Source organism: Eleutherodactylus coqui, chromosome 5 (assembly GCF_035609145.1).
Source record: "Eleutherodactylus coqui strain aEleCoq1 chromosome 5, aEleCoq1.hap1, whole genome shotgun sequence".
NCBI classification, from domain to species: Eukaryota; Metazoa; Chordata; class Amphibia; order Anura; family Eleutherodactylidae; genus Eleutherodactylus; species Eleutherodactylus coqui.
Window position 1 is genome coordinate 117,888,860 of NC_089841.1, and position 21,056 is coordinate 117,909,915.

Genomic DNA, 21,056 nt, shown 5'->3' on the forward strand with positions numbered 1-21,056 from the left:
AGCATTGAACAAGTGCTAGATAGAGATGAACAATCACTCATACATCTACCACATATTGGGGGAACTGGCTGCTTAGTACTATACTAGCACACAGAAAAGGCATACAAAGGGTGACAAGTCCCATTGATATGTGTAGTGGACCATGCAGACATTCTGCTGGGAAGTGGTGTTTGTTAAATATGGCCACTGGCAGTGATGTCTAAATTGATTTTTCCCTTTGCAGTAATATATTTGTAAATGTTAGTTTAGGAATTCATAAGATAATGAGGGCCCTTGTCGTGGGTTGCAAGCTTACATATTTTGGCCAAAATATTAACTAATACATAGTATTTATCGGTAGTTATTGTTTTTTGCAGTAAGCAATCTGGCTTTAGATACTAGGGGAGCCCGGGGTTTCAGAGCTAGTGTGGTTCACTTTTGAGGTTCACAGACTAAATCATATGTGGTGTCATTAATAAGCTGTAAGCCTGCATGGTGCATGATACATATCAATAGGACTTGGTACCCTTTGTATGTCTTATCTATGTGCAAACACTAATTAGATAATTAAATGCTGTGGTGGTATGCATTGATCCACTGATATGGTATGATCGTGTTAACGTAATCGACTGTTGTTTCTTATACTTAGGCTCGTTTTTTTGCTGTATGATGTTAATTCTATATATAAAAGTTGAACACCATGTGGCATGGACTTTTCAAATTTACTATCTTTTAAATGCTTTTTAGATGTGTTTCAATAAAGATATATATTTTATATCCTGTGGTTATTGGATTAGTGTTTTTTTATCTATGTGCAAGTATAATACTAAGCAGTCAGTCCCCATCCATATACGGTAGGTGAGTGGCTGTTCATCAGTATCTTGCATTTGTGCAATGCTCCCCATATAGCAATCTGCTTGCCTGCTTTCTGATGGGAAGTAGTGTTTGTACCTGCCTATGTATGTCTTTGTATTACTATATAGGTAAATATGGCTGCTGGCAGGGATATTTGAGTTAATTATTCTATTTCCAGTGATATGCTTTAATTAGAAGTGGTAGTGGTAGTGGTAGGGATAGATGAACATGTAATGGATAAGGCCTAAACAATTGCTACAGAATTGACTCCATGATCTTTCTACTGCAGAAATATTTGCCATGAACTTCTCAAAGTTGACAGTTCTATTCTACAACTGTTTATATGAAAGGCTAGCACATAACCTGGTGGACAAACCTTGGCTTGCAAATAGTAGAGAAATATGATGCTCTATTACCTATGACCATTTTCATTGTGTTTGGAACTATGAGGCCATCTAGCAATGTAAATGGATGATATTGCAATAATCCAAGGGCAATATCCCATATACAAGGCTAAACACATTTAACAATGGTATAATCACTCTTATTTCTCTTCTTTTGACACAGTTTGACTCATTTATCAAAAGTTCTTTTAGAGGAAAAGTGTCCGTCTTGCCTATAGCAACCAATTAGAAAGTAGGGTTGCTTTTTTTCCTTAGACACTTTTGATTCATGACTCATAATAATCCTAAAAAAACAATGTAATATCTGAAATCGCTTTGGGCATATGTTTAATTGAGAACCATAACTCATCAAAGCTTACAGTTATTTAATCAGCCAGTGATATTAAATTATTCTTGATCTACCATGCTTATTATGAAGCTGAATTATTACAATAGATATAATTATTCCACTCTTTGTTGCTGTGCTTTCTATATACTACTGATGTGCCTGCAGAGGATGCTCTCGGGGTTGGCTGTGATGAGAGTTGGCAGTGTAATAGTCCGACGAATATACACAAAGAATGAAATTTCAGATTAGCCTGTGCAGATCTGTCTGGAACCAAAAGGTCAACATTTACAACCCAGAAATTAATATTACTATGTGGGTAGAAAAGTAAAACTAGGCCGTATTTTTTCTTGGTATTTAACATAAAATTACAAGAATTGTAGTATTATACATAAATCTTGTTAGAGGGCACACTCTTTTGCTCATCTAGATGCCAGGAATAGTCTCCCTTTTCTGTGCTTAGGTCAAGAAATAGAATACACTATTGCAAAGACAAGAGACTCTAATGTGTAAGGATGCTTTAACACGGGGCTGAATTATTCCACATGAACGTTGCGGAATTGGGCATTTCTAAATATGGATTTTAATGCAGAATTGCTGGCAGGATTCTGCCATTTTCATTCTGCATCAAAATATGCACGTTAGGCATGCAGATTTTCGTGTTGTATATTGCACAGGAAGGCAAATTCTGCAATGTTCCTGCAGAATTCTGCCCATGTGAAAGCACCCTTAGATGGTGTACACATACCATTGGCTGCGCTCGTGAAGTTCCCTGTCAAATGTATGATCTAGCTGTATACAATTTATATATGGTACCTACATGGATGCATACATCTGCTATTGACTACTGTTACTGGATCTCACCCACAACCCGTGTCCCTGCCTGCTTGCCTCCACTCCTGGCTAACCCCAGGCGGGCAACTGGGCGGTGGTCCCTACTCTCACTAGGGACCAAGAAGGGATGCTGGCGTACCTGGATGGAAAGGGTAGAATACTGACAGAAAAGGCAGATGAAAAGCAACCACCACAAACAAACTAATCAGAACCAAGGCAGATAGAAAAACCTGGCAGATGGTAGCAACTATAGCAGACAAGCTGATAAAGGCAGGAGACCAACAGAGGCAGACTAGCTAGCACACTGAGGGAAACCAATAACTGGCAGGGACTGCAAGTCCCTGCCAGACCTTTAAACAAAAGCCTCCACCCAGGGGCGGAGAGAGAGACAGCCCACTCCCAACAGATCATAATGAAAGGGAGCTTGTGCACGGCAGCTGCACTCACAGGTGTGCGCACCACCAGCACCACGCTGGCCAGGCCCCCGCGACCCCGGCAGCCGGAGAACAAGTCAGGGGACGAGCCCCAACCACGAGACCCCGCACACCACCGCCCCGGGGAGGACCATCAACCACCGCATGGTAACAAGTACCTTTGTAAAATGTTGCGTGATGTACTTTTTTTTAGCACAGTTAAGAGAAAGGTATACTAAAACTGAATGATCAGTGAATGCACATCAGTAAAAGGGTAGTATTATCACATGTAGGGCTTTGTCTTGAGAAAGGAGAGCTATAACTTGTGGTTTCAGGTCATGTTGATCATTGGTGAAAAATGGTTTTTAATGGAGGGATTAGCTGGACCTCCTCTTCAGGAAGGTAAAAAGGCAAGACTTTTGACTTCTGACTAAGAAATGCACCTGCACTGTTTTATGTGTGTGCAGATGGTGTCCAATATAGTTTTTTTGGCTCATATAGGCATGGAAGAAGAAAAAAACTGATTGACATTTTGATACAATGGTTTTTGGATGCCATTTTCTGCATTGGTCACAAACTGTTCTAGTAAATACAATTTGCAGTGAATGACTGAAGCTGTCATTCAGTGGGTTATTTTTAATTGTACATTAGTGTTAACTGAAGGTATATTATGCCAATAATTTATCATTTTCACACTCTATCCAGAGAATGACTGGGGTATTTCAGTGGCATTCACTGGCATTGACAAGATCACAGCCAGAGAATGACCACCCACCACCACCCTCCCGGTCAACAATGTGCTGCACTATAGTCATTTGTTGGTGATGAGGTGATTTTTCTTATGTCACTTAGCTTAGGCTTTTTAGAACCTAAATCAGAAAGAGTAGTAGCCTAGCACTATTTAGGCTACAAGAAAAACAAAATTGATAACAAGGAGCATTTTTAATGGTTTCAGAAGAGCTCTAGGCCTACTGAAGCAGAAGATGGCAAGCCAGAAAAGTCCAGATCATATTAACAGTTTAGACAGTCCAAAGAAAATTTATCTGTTGCCATTGAATCTGTATGCTCACGCGGGTAAAGAATAAACAAAGCATGCAAGCAATTTGGAATTTTGAAGGGTACTTGGGTCAACAAGTTACATGGAGAAAAAAAAAAATCGGAGAGCAGGCAAATTGGTCTGCCTCCAGTGTTCTCAAAAGGTGAACAAAAAGTGTTTGGCTTTCCGAAGTATCTTTTCCTCAAAGTTGGCTTTCTAATGCATCTAAGCGAAGCCAAGGACACTAAGAAGAACATTATAGAAGAGATTAGCAGACCAAATCTTTTTACAGACAACCAGCCAGGTGAATTCACAGCTCACCCGATATCACAGAGAGACATTGAGGATAGTTGTATTGAAATGAACATTCAGGTAGGGCTACCAGTGTCAAATCCTTCATAAGTGTGTAATATGAAGATGAATATTTTCTGGGAATCATGGCTAGAAAGACAGATGATCAGCACAATGACAATCTTGGACATCACCAAAAAAGGAAGACAAAATTTTGTACACTAAAGATGCATGTTGTTAAATAAATTGTATGTGCTCCTGTGTTAGTGAAATAGAAAAGTACAGAAAGTGGGAGGCTAAGCAAGTAAAAAAAATCCTTCAAGCCATATAGAGGTTCTATGTAAAGCTAAATTTATGGTGATCATTAACCGGACTAGTTGTTTGTTTAGTGGGTGATATAGTTTAGTGGCTTGCTTCGAGAGCTGACACCCACCTGCAACAGCCACAATCAGCATAAATGTGAGCGTTAACCCTTTAAATGCTCTGATTAGTTTTTGGGGAACCCAAATGCCTCCCCTTCCCTGTAATGAGATTGCAAGGTGCCATTTGGTTGCCATAACTGACTGCTTGTCAGAATGGGGTATAGTGCAATACTATGGTATTACATTATACTGAATACTTCTGCATTCTTTTGGTGATAGAGGTCATGCACTGGCCTTTATTAGCTAGACAAATGATCATAAGTTCAAGTGCACTGTGTGAGCTAATAAAATGTAAAAATCATTAAAAAAAGGTGTTAATTATTAGAAAAAAGGAATAAAGGTTTTAAAAAATTATTTTCCCATATTTTAATTAAAAAAATGGAAAAAAAACCAACCCAAAAACATATTTGGTATTGCTGCGTCTGTAAAAATCCAATCTATCGAAGTAATGCATTATGTATCCCCCATGGTATACGTCGCCAGGAAAAAAAATACATAACGCCAGAATTGCGCTTTTTTGGTCAGCCAATCTCCAAGAAAAAAATGTAACAAAAAGTAATCAAAAAAAGTCAAATGAACTCCAAAATGGTACCAATAGAAACCACTGGATGTCCCGCGAAAAATGAGCCCTAACACAATTATATTGATGCGAAAAAAAAGACATGGCTGTCAGAAGATGGCGGCAGAAAATGTTATTTTATTTTTTAAAAGTAGTACAACAAAAAAATATATATTCATTTTAGTATCGCATTAATCGTACTGACCCATAAAATAAAGTTAGCCTGTCATTTTTGCTGCAGCGTGTATGCTGTTAAAAAGAACTTGCCCCAAGGATGACTTACTCACTCTACTTAGACATTTTTTTAGGTTTTTTAGTATGTTACATCGATGTATAAATAAGAGTTGTGTTTTTTGAAAAGGCGGGGGATGAAAACAAAAATGGGAAAAAAGCCTGCGTCCTTAAGGGGTTGATGAAGGCAAAGTTCTGATTGTTTGCTAAGTACATTAGTTCATTTGTATCATGTTATTAAGCCTGATCATTGTGAAAAATAAAGTAAGTTTCTAGTCAGTGTTATTACAGTCCGTCCCTTGGCAAATTTCACGTTGTTCTACACGCTCCCTTATTTCTGACAAACAGACTTTATTTTCATGCACAAGTGAGGCTACGGTTGCTTAGTACGCATCTGTTTCCTGGTTTGAATTATTTATTCCTGTCAAACCAAATGCCCCTATAATTGTGTTAAGCCCTTACTAATTCAATATTTCATTCTCTTTGTTAAATAGAACAGAACATACAATATTGTACAGAGAAGTAGATTTTCTAATGAGAAAAAAATGCTCACAATTACAACGCTCATGGCGTATTTAGTGAGTGCAATTACAATATGATTTGAGCTTCAAACAAAAAAAAAAGTACGCAGACGATAGATAATATATAGTGGTGCCTGGCCTTGGAAATACTAGTGAATATCAAATGACAACCTTGGGCTACATAGCATTGCATTATCCCTTGTATCCAACCCATAGAGTGCATGCATAGACAAGCAACCAGATGAGATTTGGCAACTTGTTCGGCAGAGTCTTCGCACTAGAAATCTGGTGGTCTCATTGATTTTCTTTACTAGGCTAACAGTATAGGTTGTGTGTATGGCGTACATTTCTAAGAAGGGCACACATAGCTGCTGGGATGTGCTGAATGCATGAAGAGGCCTATGCCTCTCCGTGTATTCAGCACACTGCAATGGGGGAAAAAATCATGCTAAGACTGGCATCGAAAATGACGGGCTTAGTAAATTTCCCCCATAGTGAATGCGGCGTAAATCATGTAAAACATTTTTGTCGTATTTTGAATAGTTAACATGTAACAGACACAATGTGGGGCCAATTTACAATTCAAAATATGCCAGTTTTCTGGTTTCTTACATGCTTTGTGCCACATTTACTATGTATTCTAAGCCTAAATTGCACCAAAAATTGTGCTGAATTGCACCAAAATTTTGGCACAATTTTTGGCTTAAACTAAGGCATATTGATTGATGCAAATCGCTGCATGTTTTATTTTTGGGCAATTCTTTATAAGGAATCACCCATTATGTCCTATGGGACCTTTAAAATATTGCATCACACTCACATACCATGTGATGTGCATGTGAGTGCGGTTTTTACAATTGAAAACTACTGAAAGCACTTGTGATCTTTTCATGTTATTGAAAATTGCAAATACATAGATGCAACGCATTCTTTAAGCAAAAATGCATAGTGCTCACATCCAGAATCACAATTTTTCAAGCGTGATAACAGTCCGAGTTTTTTGGACCAAAATGCTGCTCGCTCGTGTGAATGCTCTTTAAGACGGTATAACTTAATTTGCATTGCTTAACTTTTAGATGGTATTAGTAAATGAGTTTCCATGGAACAGACGGTCTCCATGACACCATTGTCTGCATTACCCTTTACTCTAACTAAAGCCCCGAAAACATCTCTCAAATTATCCTACTATTGCTGTAACCCAAAAGACTATGGCTCGCCTGTTCCCCAGAAGTGATACCTTACCCTTCTCCATTATATCCTATTTTGGGAAACTCTTAAGATTGTTAAGAGGACGGAGGATCATTCCACACTGGGCTCTTAGCTAATCAATTTAAAGCCTCTATTGTTACATCCAAACTGGACGTGCCAGGCAAACAAACATAATGAAGCAAGACCGTGCGTAAATAACATAACTAAACCGAAAGGGAAAATGTATCCCTAAACAAAACCTCTTACCCAGGAGGGGCCACTACCTAATCGGCAGGCCGATGCCTCGGATAAAGAGTGGACCCGCACGTGAACCTCGGCCACTAAGAAGTCCCTACCAGGGAACACTGAATGAAATAAGAAAAGTAGCAAAGAATAGCAATGGTGGTACTTACCTTGGCAGCAGTCCACAGGAACGACCAGGAGCTCCAGAAACTGGCTGTGCACCTCAGCAACCCCAGGAGGATACTAAATTGACCAGCACTGCAGTCAAGCCAAAGCCAGACTATAAAGGATTGGACAACTTGAACCAGGTGAGAACTGACATCACTCACCTGACACTACGCCCCTTAGAACCAGGAAAGGCAAAGACACAGCTAAAACCTGGCCCGGCTTGAACGCAAGGCGGATGATACCAGCACAGCTGCAACATCTATACCTCTAGAGGACACATCTTGGAGAAAGTCCTCTTCCTTGCAGGAATATACAGAAAACAAGGCACATGCACTAAATTCTAAGAAGCAGAACAGCACACACTTAGGTACGTGCAATATTCATGCAGATTGTATTCGAGCTCCAGTGACATCACACAGCAGAAGGCAACGTTTGGGGCAAATCCAACCCTATCTAAAGCAGTTACAAAACAAATATATACAAAATAGATATATAGTTAACTACAAAGAACTCAAACTTTTATATAAACATTATCGATAGAAGATGGATGAGATGGAACCTTTTGGAGATCCGCCGTCTTGGATTATCATTGCTTGATGGGGAAATTATTCCTCAAATTTAGCAGTTTTCAACCCATTGTAAAGTTATGCCCGACTTGTACCATACTGCATGTAAGTGGTATAACTAATGATAGATTGCATTTTATTGTGTTACACTTCTTGTTGCCTAGTATTTTGATTACATGTTTCTTCCCTGCTGAGTGCATGGTTGGCAAAATGCTAGATGATAGTCAGTGACTGATCTGTGTAGGCGACAGGTGCTCCTTAAACATAAGTAAATATAAATATAAACTTTAGCGTGATTCATCCATTTGTAGTTGAAATCTAATTAGTCAAAGTTATCTGCCAACTATAATATGGCTCATTTATTAAGCAGTATTATAAATGTAGAGTCTTGTATTTTATGCAGAAACAGGTCACTGAGCAGAACAGTAAATTGCAGATATAAGAGCATGGCTGGAACAGTAATCATCTCCTTGAATGTATTAGCTCCTATCTGTTACTAACTGTACAATGCTAATTGCACACATTTCTAATGTTGTCTTAGTCTCCCACCATGTCTTTGATCTTAATTTGTTTTTAATCACTTATCCCCTTAGTGATATAAGAAGGCTTTGAAGTCTTCCTAGGACACAAGGATTATATTGATTTCTTCCTTTTCTGCCTGAGTATATTTAATTGTGTTAGAAGGGTCATTGGAAATGATCATCTTATCTGATTTAGAGGCACATTAAAATGACAATCTCTTGAAGATCAGATATTCAGACTGTTTTCCAAGGTTAGTTAGGCACAAATCTTAATGGGAAACTTTCATTTCACTGAGATTTGCTGCATGGTAATTTGAAATTATTCCTGATTTTCCTCTGGAACAGACTGAAAACTTTTTAGTATCTGCACAAGCTGACAAATTGTCACTGAGAAGATGAGAAAAAGAAAGATTAGCATTAAATGTTGGTCAAAACAGTAATCGCCCCTGATCCATGTGCCTAGGAGATTTAATTTTGGCTCCCAAACACACCACCGAATAGTGTCAAATGCAGTATTTAAAGTGCTCAGTATAACCATATGCTATGTGGTCATCACTTCATTTGAATTGGTGCCATCTAATCTTAGAGTGGTACTGCCAAATGTATGTCCGCCCTCAGCTTTCCCCATGACATCATCTTATTGCTGAGCTTTTCAACAGTTGTGCCATTGGTGATCAGCTAATCGCTGTGACATTTCATTTCTAGAAGTGGCTTCACAAAATGTATACCAGGTCTGATCTGGAATGCATTTCTGCTGTAATTTCCTCCAATTTCTGGCAAAAAAATTATACATAAATGTGTCAGCAATGTGCCTCATCCCAACAAGCCATGCCCTCTTTTTGTTTTGTTTTTTTCCAGGAAAGTGGAAGACAGCAGTGCAGACTGCTAAAAACTTGCCAATTTTTTCCTCCAGTAGGATTTGTGCAAACTTGTGCAGCTTTTTTGCACCAGTAGCTGATGTAAAAGCCATTATAAATAGACCCCATTGTTCATCCTCTTTACAAAACACTGGTCAGAATACACATAGAATATTGTGTACATTTTTAGGTAGCAGTACTAAAGAAAGAGGTAGCAGAGCTTGAGAAGGTTCAAAGACGGACAACTACATTTTTAAATCGATTGGGCGGACTAAAATACCCAGAGAGGTTATCGAAAATGAGGTTATTTAGCTTAGAAAAAAGCTGGCTGAGGGGCAACCTAATAACTATGTATAAATACACTCTTTGTCAAAAAAAAACTAAGCACGGAGAAACAGTTGCCATTTTGCTGCAAAACTCGGCATGCTGTTATATCTCTGGTGGATATGCAAATAATTAGAGTTTTAGCATGATTAGTTGAACAATCTTGCTGCTTGAAGCTCTAAATGTGGTTCCACTAGACTTGTTGACCACTAGACATGTCTCTACAATGCAAACAAAGAGCGCATTATTAGAATGTGAGAATTAGGATGGTCGTATCGACGAATTGCCTGCTATCTGGGTACTAGAGCCTCCATGCCTGCCTGCATCACATCTTGTATTAAAGGGTACTAGAGTTTAGTTTCCTGCAATAAATTATAATTTATTTGCTCTGATATTGTATTCACTTATATCAATGTTACAATTGAACATAGAAAGTTTCTTTTGATTCTAACTAGAGATGAGCGAACGCGTTCGTCCGAGCTTGATATTCGTGCGAATATTAGGGTGTTCGGGATGTTCGTTATTCGTAACGAACACCATGCGGTGTTCTGGTTACTTTCACTTCCTTCCCTGAGACGTTAGCGCGCTTTTCTGGCCAATTGAAAGACAGGGAAGGCATTACAACTTCCCCCTGCAACGTTTAAGCCCTATACCACCCCCCTGCTGTGAGTGGCTGGCGAGATCAGGTGTTCGCCTAATATAAAAGTCGGCCCCTCCCGCGGCTCGCCTCAGATGCGGTGTGAGTTAGATGAGGGACAGTGCTGTTTATACCGGAGCTGCTGTAGGGAAAGAATTGGTAGTTAGTGTAGGCTTCAAGACCCCCCAAAGGTCCTTATTAGGGCCACTGATAGCTGTGTGTTGGCTGCTGTTAGCAGTGGGATTTTTTTTTTCCTCAAAATCGCCTCTGCAGACCGTTGCACCTGGCATTAGGGACAGAAGTGCTGCATAGGCAGGGAGAGTGTTAGGAGTGAGTGTAGCCTTCAAGAACCTCAACGGTCCTTTCTAGGGCCATATTTATCCGTGTGCAGTACTGTCCAGGCTGCTGTTAGCTGTGCTGCATTTTTTTGGGGCTTCTCAAAATCGCCTCTGCAGAGCATTCCACCCTCCATTGATACTGCAGGGAAAGAATTGTATAGGCAGGGCGACAACACAGTTATTATTCATAGAATATACGCAGTGCTGCCTGTTGGTGGGAAAAAACTGAAAACAAATCTATTTGTCCAGCCTCTGTCCGTCCTAACGCCTGTGGACACGTGTGAGCTGCGTGAAAAACATTGCTAAATCATACGCACCCAGCTACGCTTTACTGCTGGCTTCGCCATTTGCTTTCCTTAATTGGGAAAAAAATACCTGCTCTGCCAGAGTTATAATAACTCTGCTACCCTCACGTTCTGTGACACATAAGCAGGGACACAGCACAGTTATTAAACTTCTCATGTTCATTGAATATACGCAGTGCTGCCTGTTGGTGGGAAAAAACTGAAAACAAATCTATTTGTCCAGCCTCTGTCCGTCCTTACGCCTGTGGAGACGTGTGAGCTGCGTGAAAAACATTGCTAAATCATACGCACCCAGCTACGCTTTACTGCTGGCTTCGCCATTTGCTTTCCTTAATTGGGAAAAAAATACCTGCTCTGCCAGAGTTATAATAACTCTGCTACCCTCACGTTCTGTGACACATAAGCAGGGACACAGCACAGTTATTAAACTTCTCATGTTCATTGAATATACGCAGTGCTGCCTGTTGGTGGGAAAAAACTGAAAACAAATCTATTTGTCCAGCCTCTGTCCGTCCTTACGCCTGTGGAGACGTGTGAGCTGCGTGAAAAACATTGCTAAATCATACGCACCCAGCTACGCTTTACTGCTGGCTTCGCCATTTGCTTTCCTTAATTGGGAAAAAAAATACCTGCTCTGCCAGAGTTATAATAACTCTGCTACCCTCACGTTCTGTGACACATAAGCAGGGACACAGCACAGTTATTAAACTTCTCATGTTCATTGAATATACGCAGTGCTGCCTGTTGGTGGGAAAAAACTGAAAACAAATCTATTTGTCCAGCCTCTGTCCGTCCTTACGCCTGTGGAGACGTGTGAGCTGCGTGAAAAACATTGCTAAATCATACGCACCCAGCTACGCTTTACTGCTGGCTTCGCCATTTGCTTTCCTTAATTGGGAAAAAAATACCTGCTCTCCAAGAGTTATAATAACTCTGCTACCCTCACGTTCTGTGACACATAAGCAGGGACACAGCACAGTTATTAAACTTCTCATGTTCATTGAATATACGCAGTGCTGCCTGTTGGTGGGAAAAAACTGAAAACAAATCTATTTGTCCAGCCTCTGTCCGTCCTTACGCCTGTGGAGACGTGTGAGCTGCGTGAAAAACATTGCTAAATCATACGCACCCAGCTACGCTTTACTGCTGGCTTCGCCATTTGCTTTCCTTAATTGGGAAAAAAATACCTGCTCTCCAAGAGTTATAATAACTCTGCTACCCTCACGTTCTGTGACACATAAGCAGGGACACAGCACAGTTATTAAACTTAGATAATTCATTCACTAGAGGCAGTGGGGCCTTTCGTTTTCCAAAAAGGGCAAAAATTATATTTGGCCTGCAGTCTTGCGCCAATTTATTTCCTGCCTGTGAAATCAAATCACTGGTAATACAGCATGCTGAGGGGTAGGGGTAGGCCTAGAGGACGTGGACGCGGCCGAGGACGCGGAGGGCCAAGTCAGGGTGTGGGCACAGGCCAAGCTCCTGATCCAGGTGTGTCGCAGCCGACTACTGCGCGATTAGGAGAGAGGCACGTTTCTGGCGTCCCCACATTCATCGCCCAATTAATGGGTCCACGCGGGAGACGGTTATTAGAAAATGAGCAGTGTGAGCAGGTCCTGTCCTGGATGGCAGAAAGTGCTTCGAGCAACCTATCGTCTACCCGCAGTTCTGCGCCGTCCACTGCTGCCAATCCGAATCCTCTGTCTGCTGCTCCTCCTTCCTCCCAGCCTCCTCACTCCACTACAATAACACCTGCTCAGGAGCGGGAGCACTCCCAGGAACTGTTCTCGGGCCCCTGCTTAGATTGGGCAGCAGCGGTTCCTCTCCCACCAGAGGAGTTTATCGTCACTGATGCCCAACCATTCGAAAGTTCCCGGGGTCCGGGGGAAGAGGCTGGGGACTTCCGCCAACTGTCTCAACAACTTTCTGTGGGTCAGGAGGACGATGACGATCAGACACAGTTGTCTTGCAGTGAGGTAGTAGTAAGGGCAGTAAGTCCCAGGGAGCAGCGCACAGAGGATTCGGAGGAAGAGCAGCAGGACGATGAGGTGACTGACCCCACCTGGTGTGCAACGCTTACTCAGGAGGACAGGTCTTCAGAGGGGGAGTCAAGGGCATCAGCAGGGCAGGTTGCAAGAGGCAGTGCGGTGTCCAGGGCCAGGGGTAGAGGCAGGGCCAGACCGAATAATCCACCAAGTGTTTCCCAAAGCGCCCCCTCGCGCCATGCCACCCTGCGGAGGCCGAGGTGCTCTAAGGTCTGGCAGTTTTTCACAGAGACGCCTGACGACCGACGAACAGTGGTGTGCAACCTTTGTCGCGCAAAGCTCAGCCGGGGAGCCAACACCAACAGCCTCACCACCACCACCATGCGCAGACATATGATGGCCAAGCACCCCGCAAGGTGGGACAAAGGCCGTTCACCGCCTCCGGTTTGCACCCCTGCCTCTCCCCCTGTGCCCCAACCTGCCACTGAGATGCAACCCCCCTCTCAGGACACAGGCACTACCGCCTCATGGCCTGCACCCACACCCTCATCTCCGCTGTCCTCGGCCCCATCCAGCAGTGTAGTTCAGCGCACCGTTCAGCCGTCGCTTGCGCAAGTGTTCGAGCGCAAGCGCAAGTACGCCGCCACGCACCCGCACGCTCAAACGTTAACCGTCCGCATCGCAAAATTCATCAGCCTTGAGATGCTGCCGTATAGGGTTGTGGAAACGGAGTCCTTCAAAAGTATCATGGAGGCGGCGGCCCCGCGCTACTCAGTTCCCAGTCGCCACTACTTTTCCCGATGTGCCGTCCCAGCCCTGCACGACCACGTCTCCCGCAACATTGTGCGCGCCCTCACCAACGCGGTTACTGCCACGGTCCACTTAACTACGGACACGTGGACAAGCACAGGCGGGCAGGGCCACTACATCTCCCTGACGGCACATTGGGTGAATTTAGTGGAGGCTGGGACAGAGTCAGAGCCTGGGACCGCTCACGTCCTACCCACCCCCAGAATTGCGGGCCCCAGCTCGGTGCTGGTATCTGCGGAGGTGTATGCTTCCTCCACTAAAGCACCCTCCTCCTCCTCCTCTGTCTCACAATCAAGATGTGTTAGCAGCAGCATGTCGCCAGCAGTCGGTGTCGCGCGGTGTGGCAGCACAGCGGTGGGCAAGCGTCAGCAGGCCGTGCTGAAACTACTCAGCTTAGGCGATAAGAGGCACACGGCCCACGAACTGCTGCAGGGTCTGACACAGCAGACCGACCGCTGGCTTGCGCCGCTGAGCCTCCAACCGGGCATGGTCGTGTGTGACAACGGGCGTAACCTGGTGGTGGCTCTGCAGCTCGGCAGCCTCACGCACGTGCCATGCCTGGCCCACGTCTTTAATTTGGTGGTTCAGCGCTTTCTGAAAAGCTACCCACGCTTGTCAGACCTGCTCGTAAAGGCGCGCCGGCTCTGCGCACATTTCCGCAAGTCCCACACGGACGCTGCCACCCTGCGCACCCTGCAACATCACTTTAAGCTGCCAGTGCACCAACTGCTGTGCGACGTGCCCACACGGTGGAACTCTACGCTCCACATGTTGGCCAGGCTCTATGAACAGCGTAGAGCTATAGTCGAATACCAACTCCAACATGGGCGGCGCAGTGGGAGTCAGCCTCCTCAATTCCTTTCAGAAGAGTGGGCCTGGTTGGCAGACATCTGCCATGTCCTTGGTAATTTTGAGGAGTCTACCCAGGTGGTGAGCGGCGATGCTACAATCATTAGCGTCACCATTCCTCTGCTATGCATCTTGAGAAATTCCCTGCAAACCATAAAGGCAGCTGCTTTGCGCTCGGAAACGGGGGCGGGGGAAGACAGTATGCCGCTGGATAGTCAGGGCACCCTCCTGTCTATTTCTCAGCGCGTACAGGAGGAGGAGGAGGAGCATGAGGAGGATGAGGAGGAGGGGGAAGAGACAGCTTGGGCCGCTGCTGACGGTACACCGGCTGATTGCCTGTCATCCTTTCAGCGTGTATGGCCTGAGGAGGAGGAGGAGGAGGAGGAGGAGGAGGATCCTGAAAGTGATCTTCCTAGTGAAGACAGCCATGTGTTGCGTACAGGTACCCTGGCACACATGGCTGACTTCATGTTAGGATGCCTTTCTCGTGACCCTCGCGTTGCACGCATTCTGGCCACTACGGATTACTGGGTGTACACACTGCTCGATCCACGGTATAAGGAGAACCTGCCCACTCTGATTCCCGAAGAGGAAAGGGGTTCGAGAGTGTTGCTATACCACAGGACCCTTGCGGACAAGCTGATGGTAAAATTCCCAGCCGACAGCGCTAGTGGCAGAAGGCGCAGTTCCGAGGGCCATGTTGCAGGGGATGTGCGTAGATCGAGCAGCATGTACATCCCAGGCAGTGCAACAGTCTTTAAGGGCCTGGCCAGCTTTATGGCTCCCCACCAAGACTGTGTCACCGCTCCCCAGTCACGGCTGAGTCGGCGGGAGCACTGCAAAAGGATGGTGAGGGAGTACGTAGCGGATCGCACGACCATCCTTGGTGACGCCTCTGCCCCCTACAACTACTGGGTGTCGAAGCTGGACACGTGGCCTGAACTAGCCCTGTATGCCCTTGAGGTGCTTGCTTGTCCTGCGGCTAGCGTCTTGTCGGAAAGGGTGTTTAGTGCGGCTGGGGGAATCATCACAGATAAGCGTAGCCGCTTGTCAACCGACAGTGCCGACAGGCTAACACTCATCAAGATGAACAAAGGCTGGATTTCCCCAGACTTCTGTTCTCCACCAGCGGACAGCAGCGATACCTAAGCAATACGTAGGCTGCACCCGCGGATGGAAGCTACGTTCTCTCTCACCATCCAAAACGGGGACATTTCTGCTTCATCAATCTGTGTCTAATATTCCTCCTCCTCCTCCTCCTGCTCCTCCTCCTGAAACCTCACGTAATCACGCTGAACGGGCAATTTTTCTTAGGGCCACAAGGCTCACTCAAATAATTTTTCAGAACAATTTTTATAAGTTTCAATTAGCTTAAAAGCGTTGGAACTTTAACTTGAACCAATTTTTCGTTACACTGGGCTGCCTCCAGGCCTAGTTACCACTTAAGCCACATTAACCAAAGCGATTCACCTGCCATCTTGGTTGGGCATGGCCAATTTTTACTGAGGTACATTAGTACTGTTGGTACACCAATTTTTTGGGGCCCTCACCTACAGTGTAATCATAGTAATTTCTATGTTCTTCGCCTGCACTCATGGTACAGAAAGGTGTGTGGGGTTGGCCTACACTTTAGCTACATAAATGTCACTTGTGCCTTGGCTATACTAAGGCTACTGAAATGGAACTAAGACTGCGCTCCCGCTATACTGCTGCTTCAGAATTGTTACTGGGGCCTGTCTTGAGTGCTACTATTGCTTACATGGAACGAAGACTGCGCTCCCGCTATACTGCTGCTTCAGAATTGTTACTGGGGCCTGTCTTGAGTGCTACTATTGCTTACATGGAACGAAGACTGCGCTCCCGCTATACTGCTGCTTCAGAATTGTTACTGGGGCCTGTCTTGAGTGCTACTATTGCTTACATGGAACGAAGACTGCGCTCCCGCTATACTGCTGCTTCAGAATTGTTACTGGGGCCTGTCTTGAGTGCTACTATTGCTTACATGGAACGAAGACTGCGCTCCCGCTATACTGCTGCTTCAGAATTGTTACTGGGGCCTGTCTTGAGTGCTACTATTGCTTACATGGAACGAAGACTGCGCTCCCGCTATACTGCTGCTTCAGAATTGTTACTGGGGCCTGTCTTGAGTGCTACTATTGCTTACATGGAACGGACACGTGGAGAGGACACGTAGTGCCTCAAAAACATCCCCCTCCTCCTCCAACAGGGAAAACATTGTTGGCAAATGCCTTTGCATTGGTTCGTCTGGTGGCAGTCCAAGAATTTCACCTTTACCGACACTACAAGAGAGCCCCCCCACCATCCCCCCGCCACGGCCCACTTAATCCTGGCCACATTCCGAAAACCAACAAAATACAACCGTGGTACTAGGTCCGCAGTCACCACCACATTACCACCAACGCGGTTACTGTTAAGGTGCATATAACCACGGACACGTGGAGAGGACACGTAGTGCCTCAAAAACATCCCCCTCCTCCTCCAACAGGGAAAACATTGTTGGCAAATGCCTTTGCATTGGTTCGTCTGGTGGCAGTCCAAGAATTTCACCTTTACCGACACTACAAGAGAGCCCCCCCACCATCCCCCCGCCACGGCCCACTTAATCCTGGCCACATTCCGAAAACCAACAAAATACAACCGTGGTACTAGGTCCGCAGTCACCACCACATTACCACCAACGCGGTTACTGTTAAGGTGCATATAACCACGGACACGTGGAGAGGACACGTAGTGCCTCAAAAACATCCCCCTCCTCCTCCAACAGGGAAAACATTGTTGGCAAATGCCTTTGCATTGGTTCGTCTGGTGGCAGTCCAAGAATTTCACCTTTACCGACACTACAAGAGAGCCCCCCCACCATCCCCCCGCCACGGCCCACTTAATCCTGGCCACATTCCGAAAACCAACAAAATACAACCGTGGTACTAGGTCCGCAGTCACCACCACATTACCACCAACGCGGTTACTGTTAAGGTGCATATAACCAGTCTGACTGGGGCATGCAGACACCTTGACAGAATGAATAGTGTGTGGCACATAGGTTCCCCATTGCTATGCCCACGTGTGCAGCTCCTGATGGCGGTGGCACAGGATTGTATTTCTCATTGCTTCTGTACAGCATTGTGGGCTATCGCCCCGCCCCTATTAAAGAGGGTCGCTACCTAGCCGTGCCAACCCTGTGCAGTGTGTGCCTGCGGTCCCTCGTCGTGGCAGACGCACTTCTAAATAGACATGAGGGTGGTGTGGCATGAGGGCAGCTGAAGGCTGCGCAGGGACAGTTTGGTGTGCGCTGTGGGGGGGAGGGGGTGCGGTTGGGCAGCATGTAACTCAGGAGAAGTGGCAGTGGAGTGTCATGCAGGCAGTGATTGTGCTTTGTTGGAGGTAGTGTGGTGCTTAGCAAAGGTATGCCATGCTAATGAGCGCTTTTCAGAAGTAAAAGTTGTTGGGAGGGGGGGGGGGGGGCCCACTCTTGCCGCTATTGTGGCTTAATAGTGGGACCTGTGAACTTAGGATGCAGCCCAACATGTAGCCCCTCGCCTGCCCTATCCGTCACTGTGTCATTCCCATCACTTTCCTGAATTGCCCAGATTTTCACACATGAAAACCTTAGCGAGCATCGGCGAAATACAAAAATGTTCTGGTCGCCCATTGACTTCAATGGGGTTCGTTGTTCGAAACGAACCCTCGAGCATCACGGGAAGTTCGTTACGAATAACGAACACCCGAACATTTTGGTGTTCGCTCATCTCTAATTCTAACAACTCCTTCTAGATGCTTGATTTTATTTATTTTTTACAATGAGTTTATATCAAGGGACAATACAGAGATCTCTCCCATGATCTATTTATACCCAAGACTGTGACTGTAACAAGAGGGCACGCTCTAGCTCTAGAATAAAAATGGCTTCTACACCGAAATAGAAGGGGGTTCTTTACTGTAAGAGCAGTGAGACTATGGAACTCTCTGCCTGACAACGTGGTGATGGAAAATTCACTAAAAGAGTTCAAGAGGGTCCTGGATGCCTTTCTTGAATGCAACATTTTATAGTCACTGATTACTTCAGAAGGATTGTTGCTTCAGGGATTTATTGTGATTTCTAGATTGGAGTTAGAAAGGAATGAAAATGAGGAATATTGACTTCTGGCTCTGGTTTTTTTCTCCTTCCTCTGGATCAACAATGTAAGATAATAGGCTGAACTGTATGGCCATATGTATTTTTTCAGCTTTACAAAGTATGTTACCTAAAGTACTAAAATACCAACCATGACCCATTTCTGCTCGCACATTATACCAACCTGCTCTTCCACAAAATGTCCATTGCTCAATCGTGTGTTATCACATTCTCAATTTCAATTAGTTACTTTTCCATTAACAGGAGACAGAGTTATTATGACAATATACTATACTCTATTACTCCTATGCAGTATTTAAGTGGTAACTTATTTTACTGTAGTCGTTTTTTTAACACTAAAACAATGGAATATGATTTTTTTACAGTAATTAGATGAAAAACAACTATAATTTCATATAATTTAGTTTTACCTTCTTTTCCAGCTCCAGAAATTCTCAGGGGGTGTGCCTACGGACCTGAAGTGGACATGTGGTCAGTTGGTATTATCACCTATATATTGTAAGTACTTCCAACTAAAATGGTCTCTTAATGTCCACTGATTCAAAAGCTGTGTAAAACAATATCTACTGGCACATGATTTTACAAAATACAATGCAGATTAATTTTTGGTGACTACATGAATGTTAAAACTAGACAAAGAAGTGGGATAATTATTAGTTCCTTTGAATTTAAGTGTTGGGAATGGATCATATGGATGAAATCAAGTCTCCCCTTCAGATAAAAATGAGGCTGTAGACATGTTGGAAGGAGAGCCTCATAAAAAAGAAAACATTTTTCTCAATTAAGGCCTCTGTCACATTAGCGCTTCTTTCATCCGTGTCGTACGTTAAAAAAAGGATAACACGCGGACAGCGTACAGACCAATATCAATCAATCAATAAGACATCACACACTACCGAGTTTTTTCATGCAGACATAGACTGTGTGAAAAAACTTATTGACTATTTTATTCTTGTCAGTATCACAGTAGAGATTTAAGATATGCAAATGCATGTGAATGTATGGACCTTCTGTGTTTTAGACAGCGCACAGACACGGTCCTAGACCATGTCAGACCAAAAGTATCACTAGAAAGCAACATCACCAAACAACGACTTTTATACTTTGGTCATGTCATATGAGCCAATTCTCTGGAAACAACATTAATGCTCGGCACAAGCAGTGGGTCCAGAAGAAGAGGACGCCGAAGAACATGCTTGTTAGACACAATCAATGTTGACACAACATGACTGTGGAAAATCTGAAGGAAGCGGCCAAAGACAGGGCGTACGCTGATCCACAAGGTGACCGAAAGTTGGCAATGACTGAACGGATAATCATAATCCTCATTCTATGAAAGCTGGGTAGCAAAACCTTTTTTTTTCTGTTGCTATAACTTTTCTCACCAAGCCTTCTCTTAAACAGTTATAAATACTTAAATGAAGGGGACTGGTTTATAGTTACTGGTGAGTTTTATTCGTTATTTTTTTTTTTGAGGGAGAAGGGAGATTAATATTATAAATACTAGCCAACATTAACAGTTGCTCAAAATCCATGCAAACAAGAAACCACAAGAGTATGTCTCATCTGTATGCAGTAATCTGGATTGTTCATGATAAGGACTAGCACCATATAATATAAAGAACGCATGAAAGGAAGACTGAAGTGTATTAGAAATGACAAGTGGAGATAAGGCATCACGTACATGATCTCGCGTCACGCTTCTCTCCTGGTTTCTTTTTAAATAGAAGCACTCAGGTCATTAAAGGAAGCTGCGCTCCTCTGATAATTCTGCCAGGCAGTAAGAGAACAGATACAGACAAAATTATCATCTATTTCTTTTCAGAGTAGCAGATTCCTTAAGACTTCTCATGTGTGACATATCACCTCTCATGCTAGCTCTTCACACATTACACACTTGTGTGCCTCCGACACTGAGGATGCGAAAGATGTTCACTGACTGTACAAAATGCAGTATAATACTCTACTTGCCTTTCCACCACATGCGACCAGTATGTAGCCCCCAAGTATGTGACTTTTGCAAGTATTATTGAGAATTTTAAGACCATTTTAACAGATTGTTCTCATAATGTAAGTTCCCCTCCAAGCAAAACCATGTTATGCATAGAAAAAACAATAATTAAAAGAGTTTCCAGACCTTAACTATTGATGATCTTTGCTCAGGAACCCCCCCTCCACCAATCCGCTGCCTGAAGAGACTGCAACGCACTCTTAAGCCCCAAGTCCTCTTATTAGGCAGTTT

At 43.9% G+C, this 21,056-nt stretch overlaps 1 protein-coding gene across 1 annotated transcript in view; it reads left to right on the plus strand.

The window, feature by feature from the left end:
• The window catches only part of CAMK4 (calcium/calmodulin dependent protein kinase IV), a 200,885-nt gene that overhangs the window by 168,570 nt on the left and 11,259 nt on the right, over positions 1-21,056 (plus strand). The window contains exon 8 of the mRNA XM_066601905.1: positions 19,237-19,312. Coding sequence (XP_066458002.1) covers positions 19,237-19,312 — 76 coding nt within the window. The remainder of the gene's footprint in view (positions 1-19,236; positions 19,313-21,056) is intronic.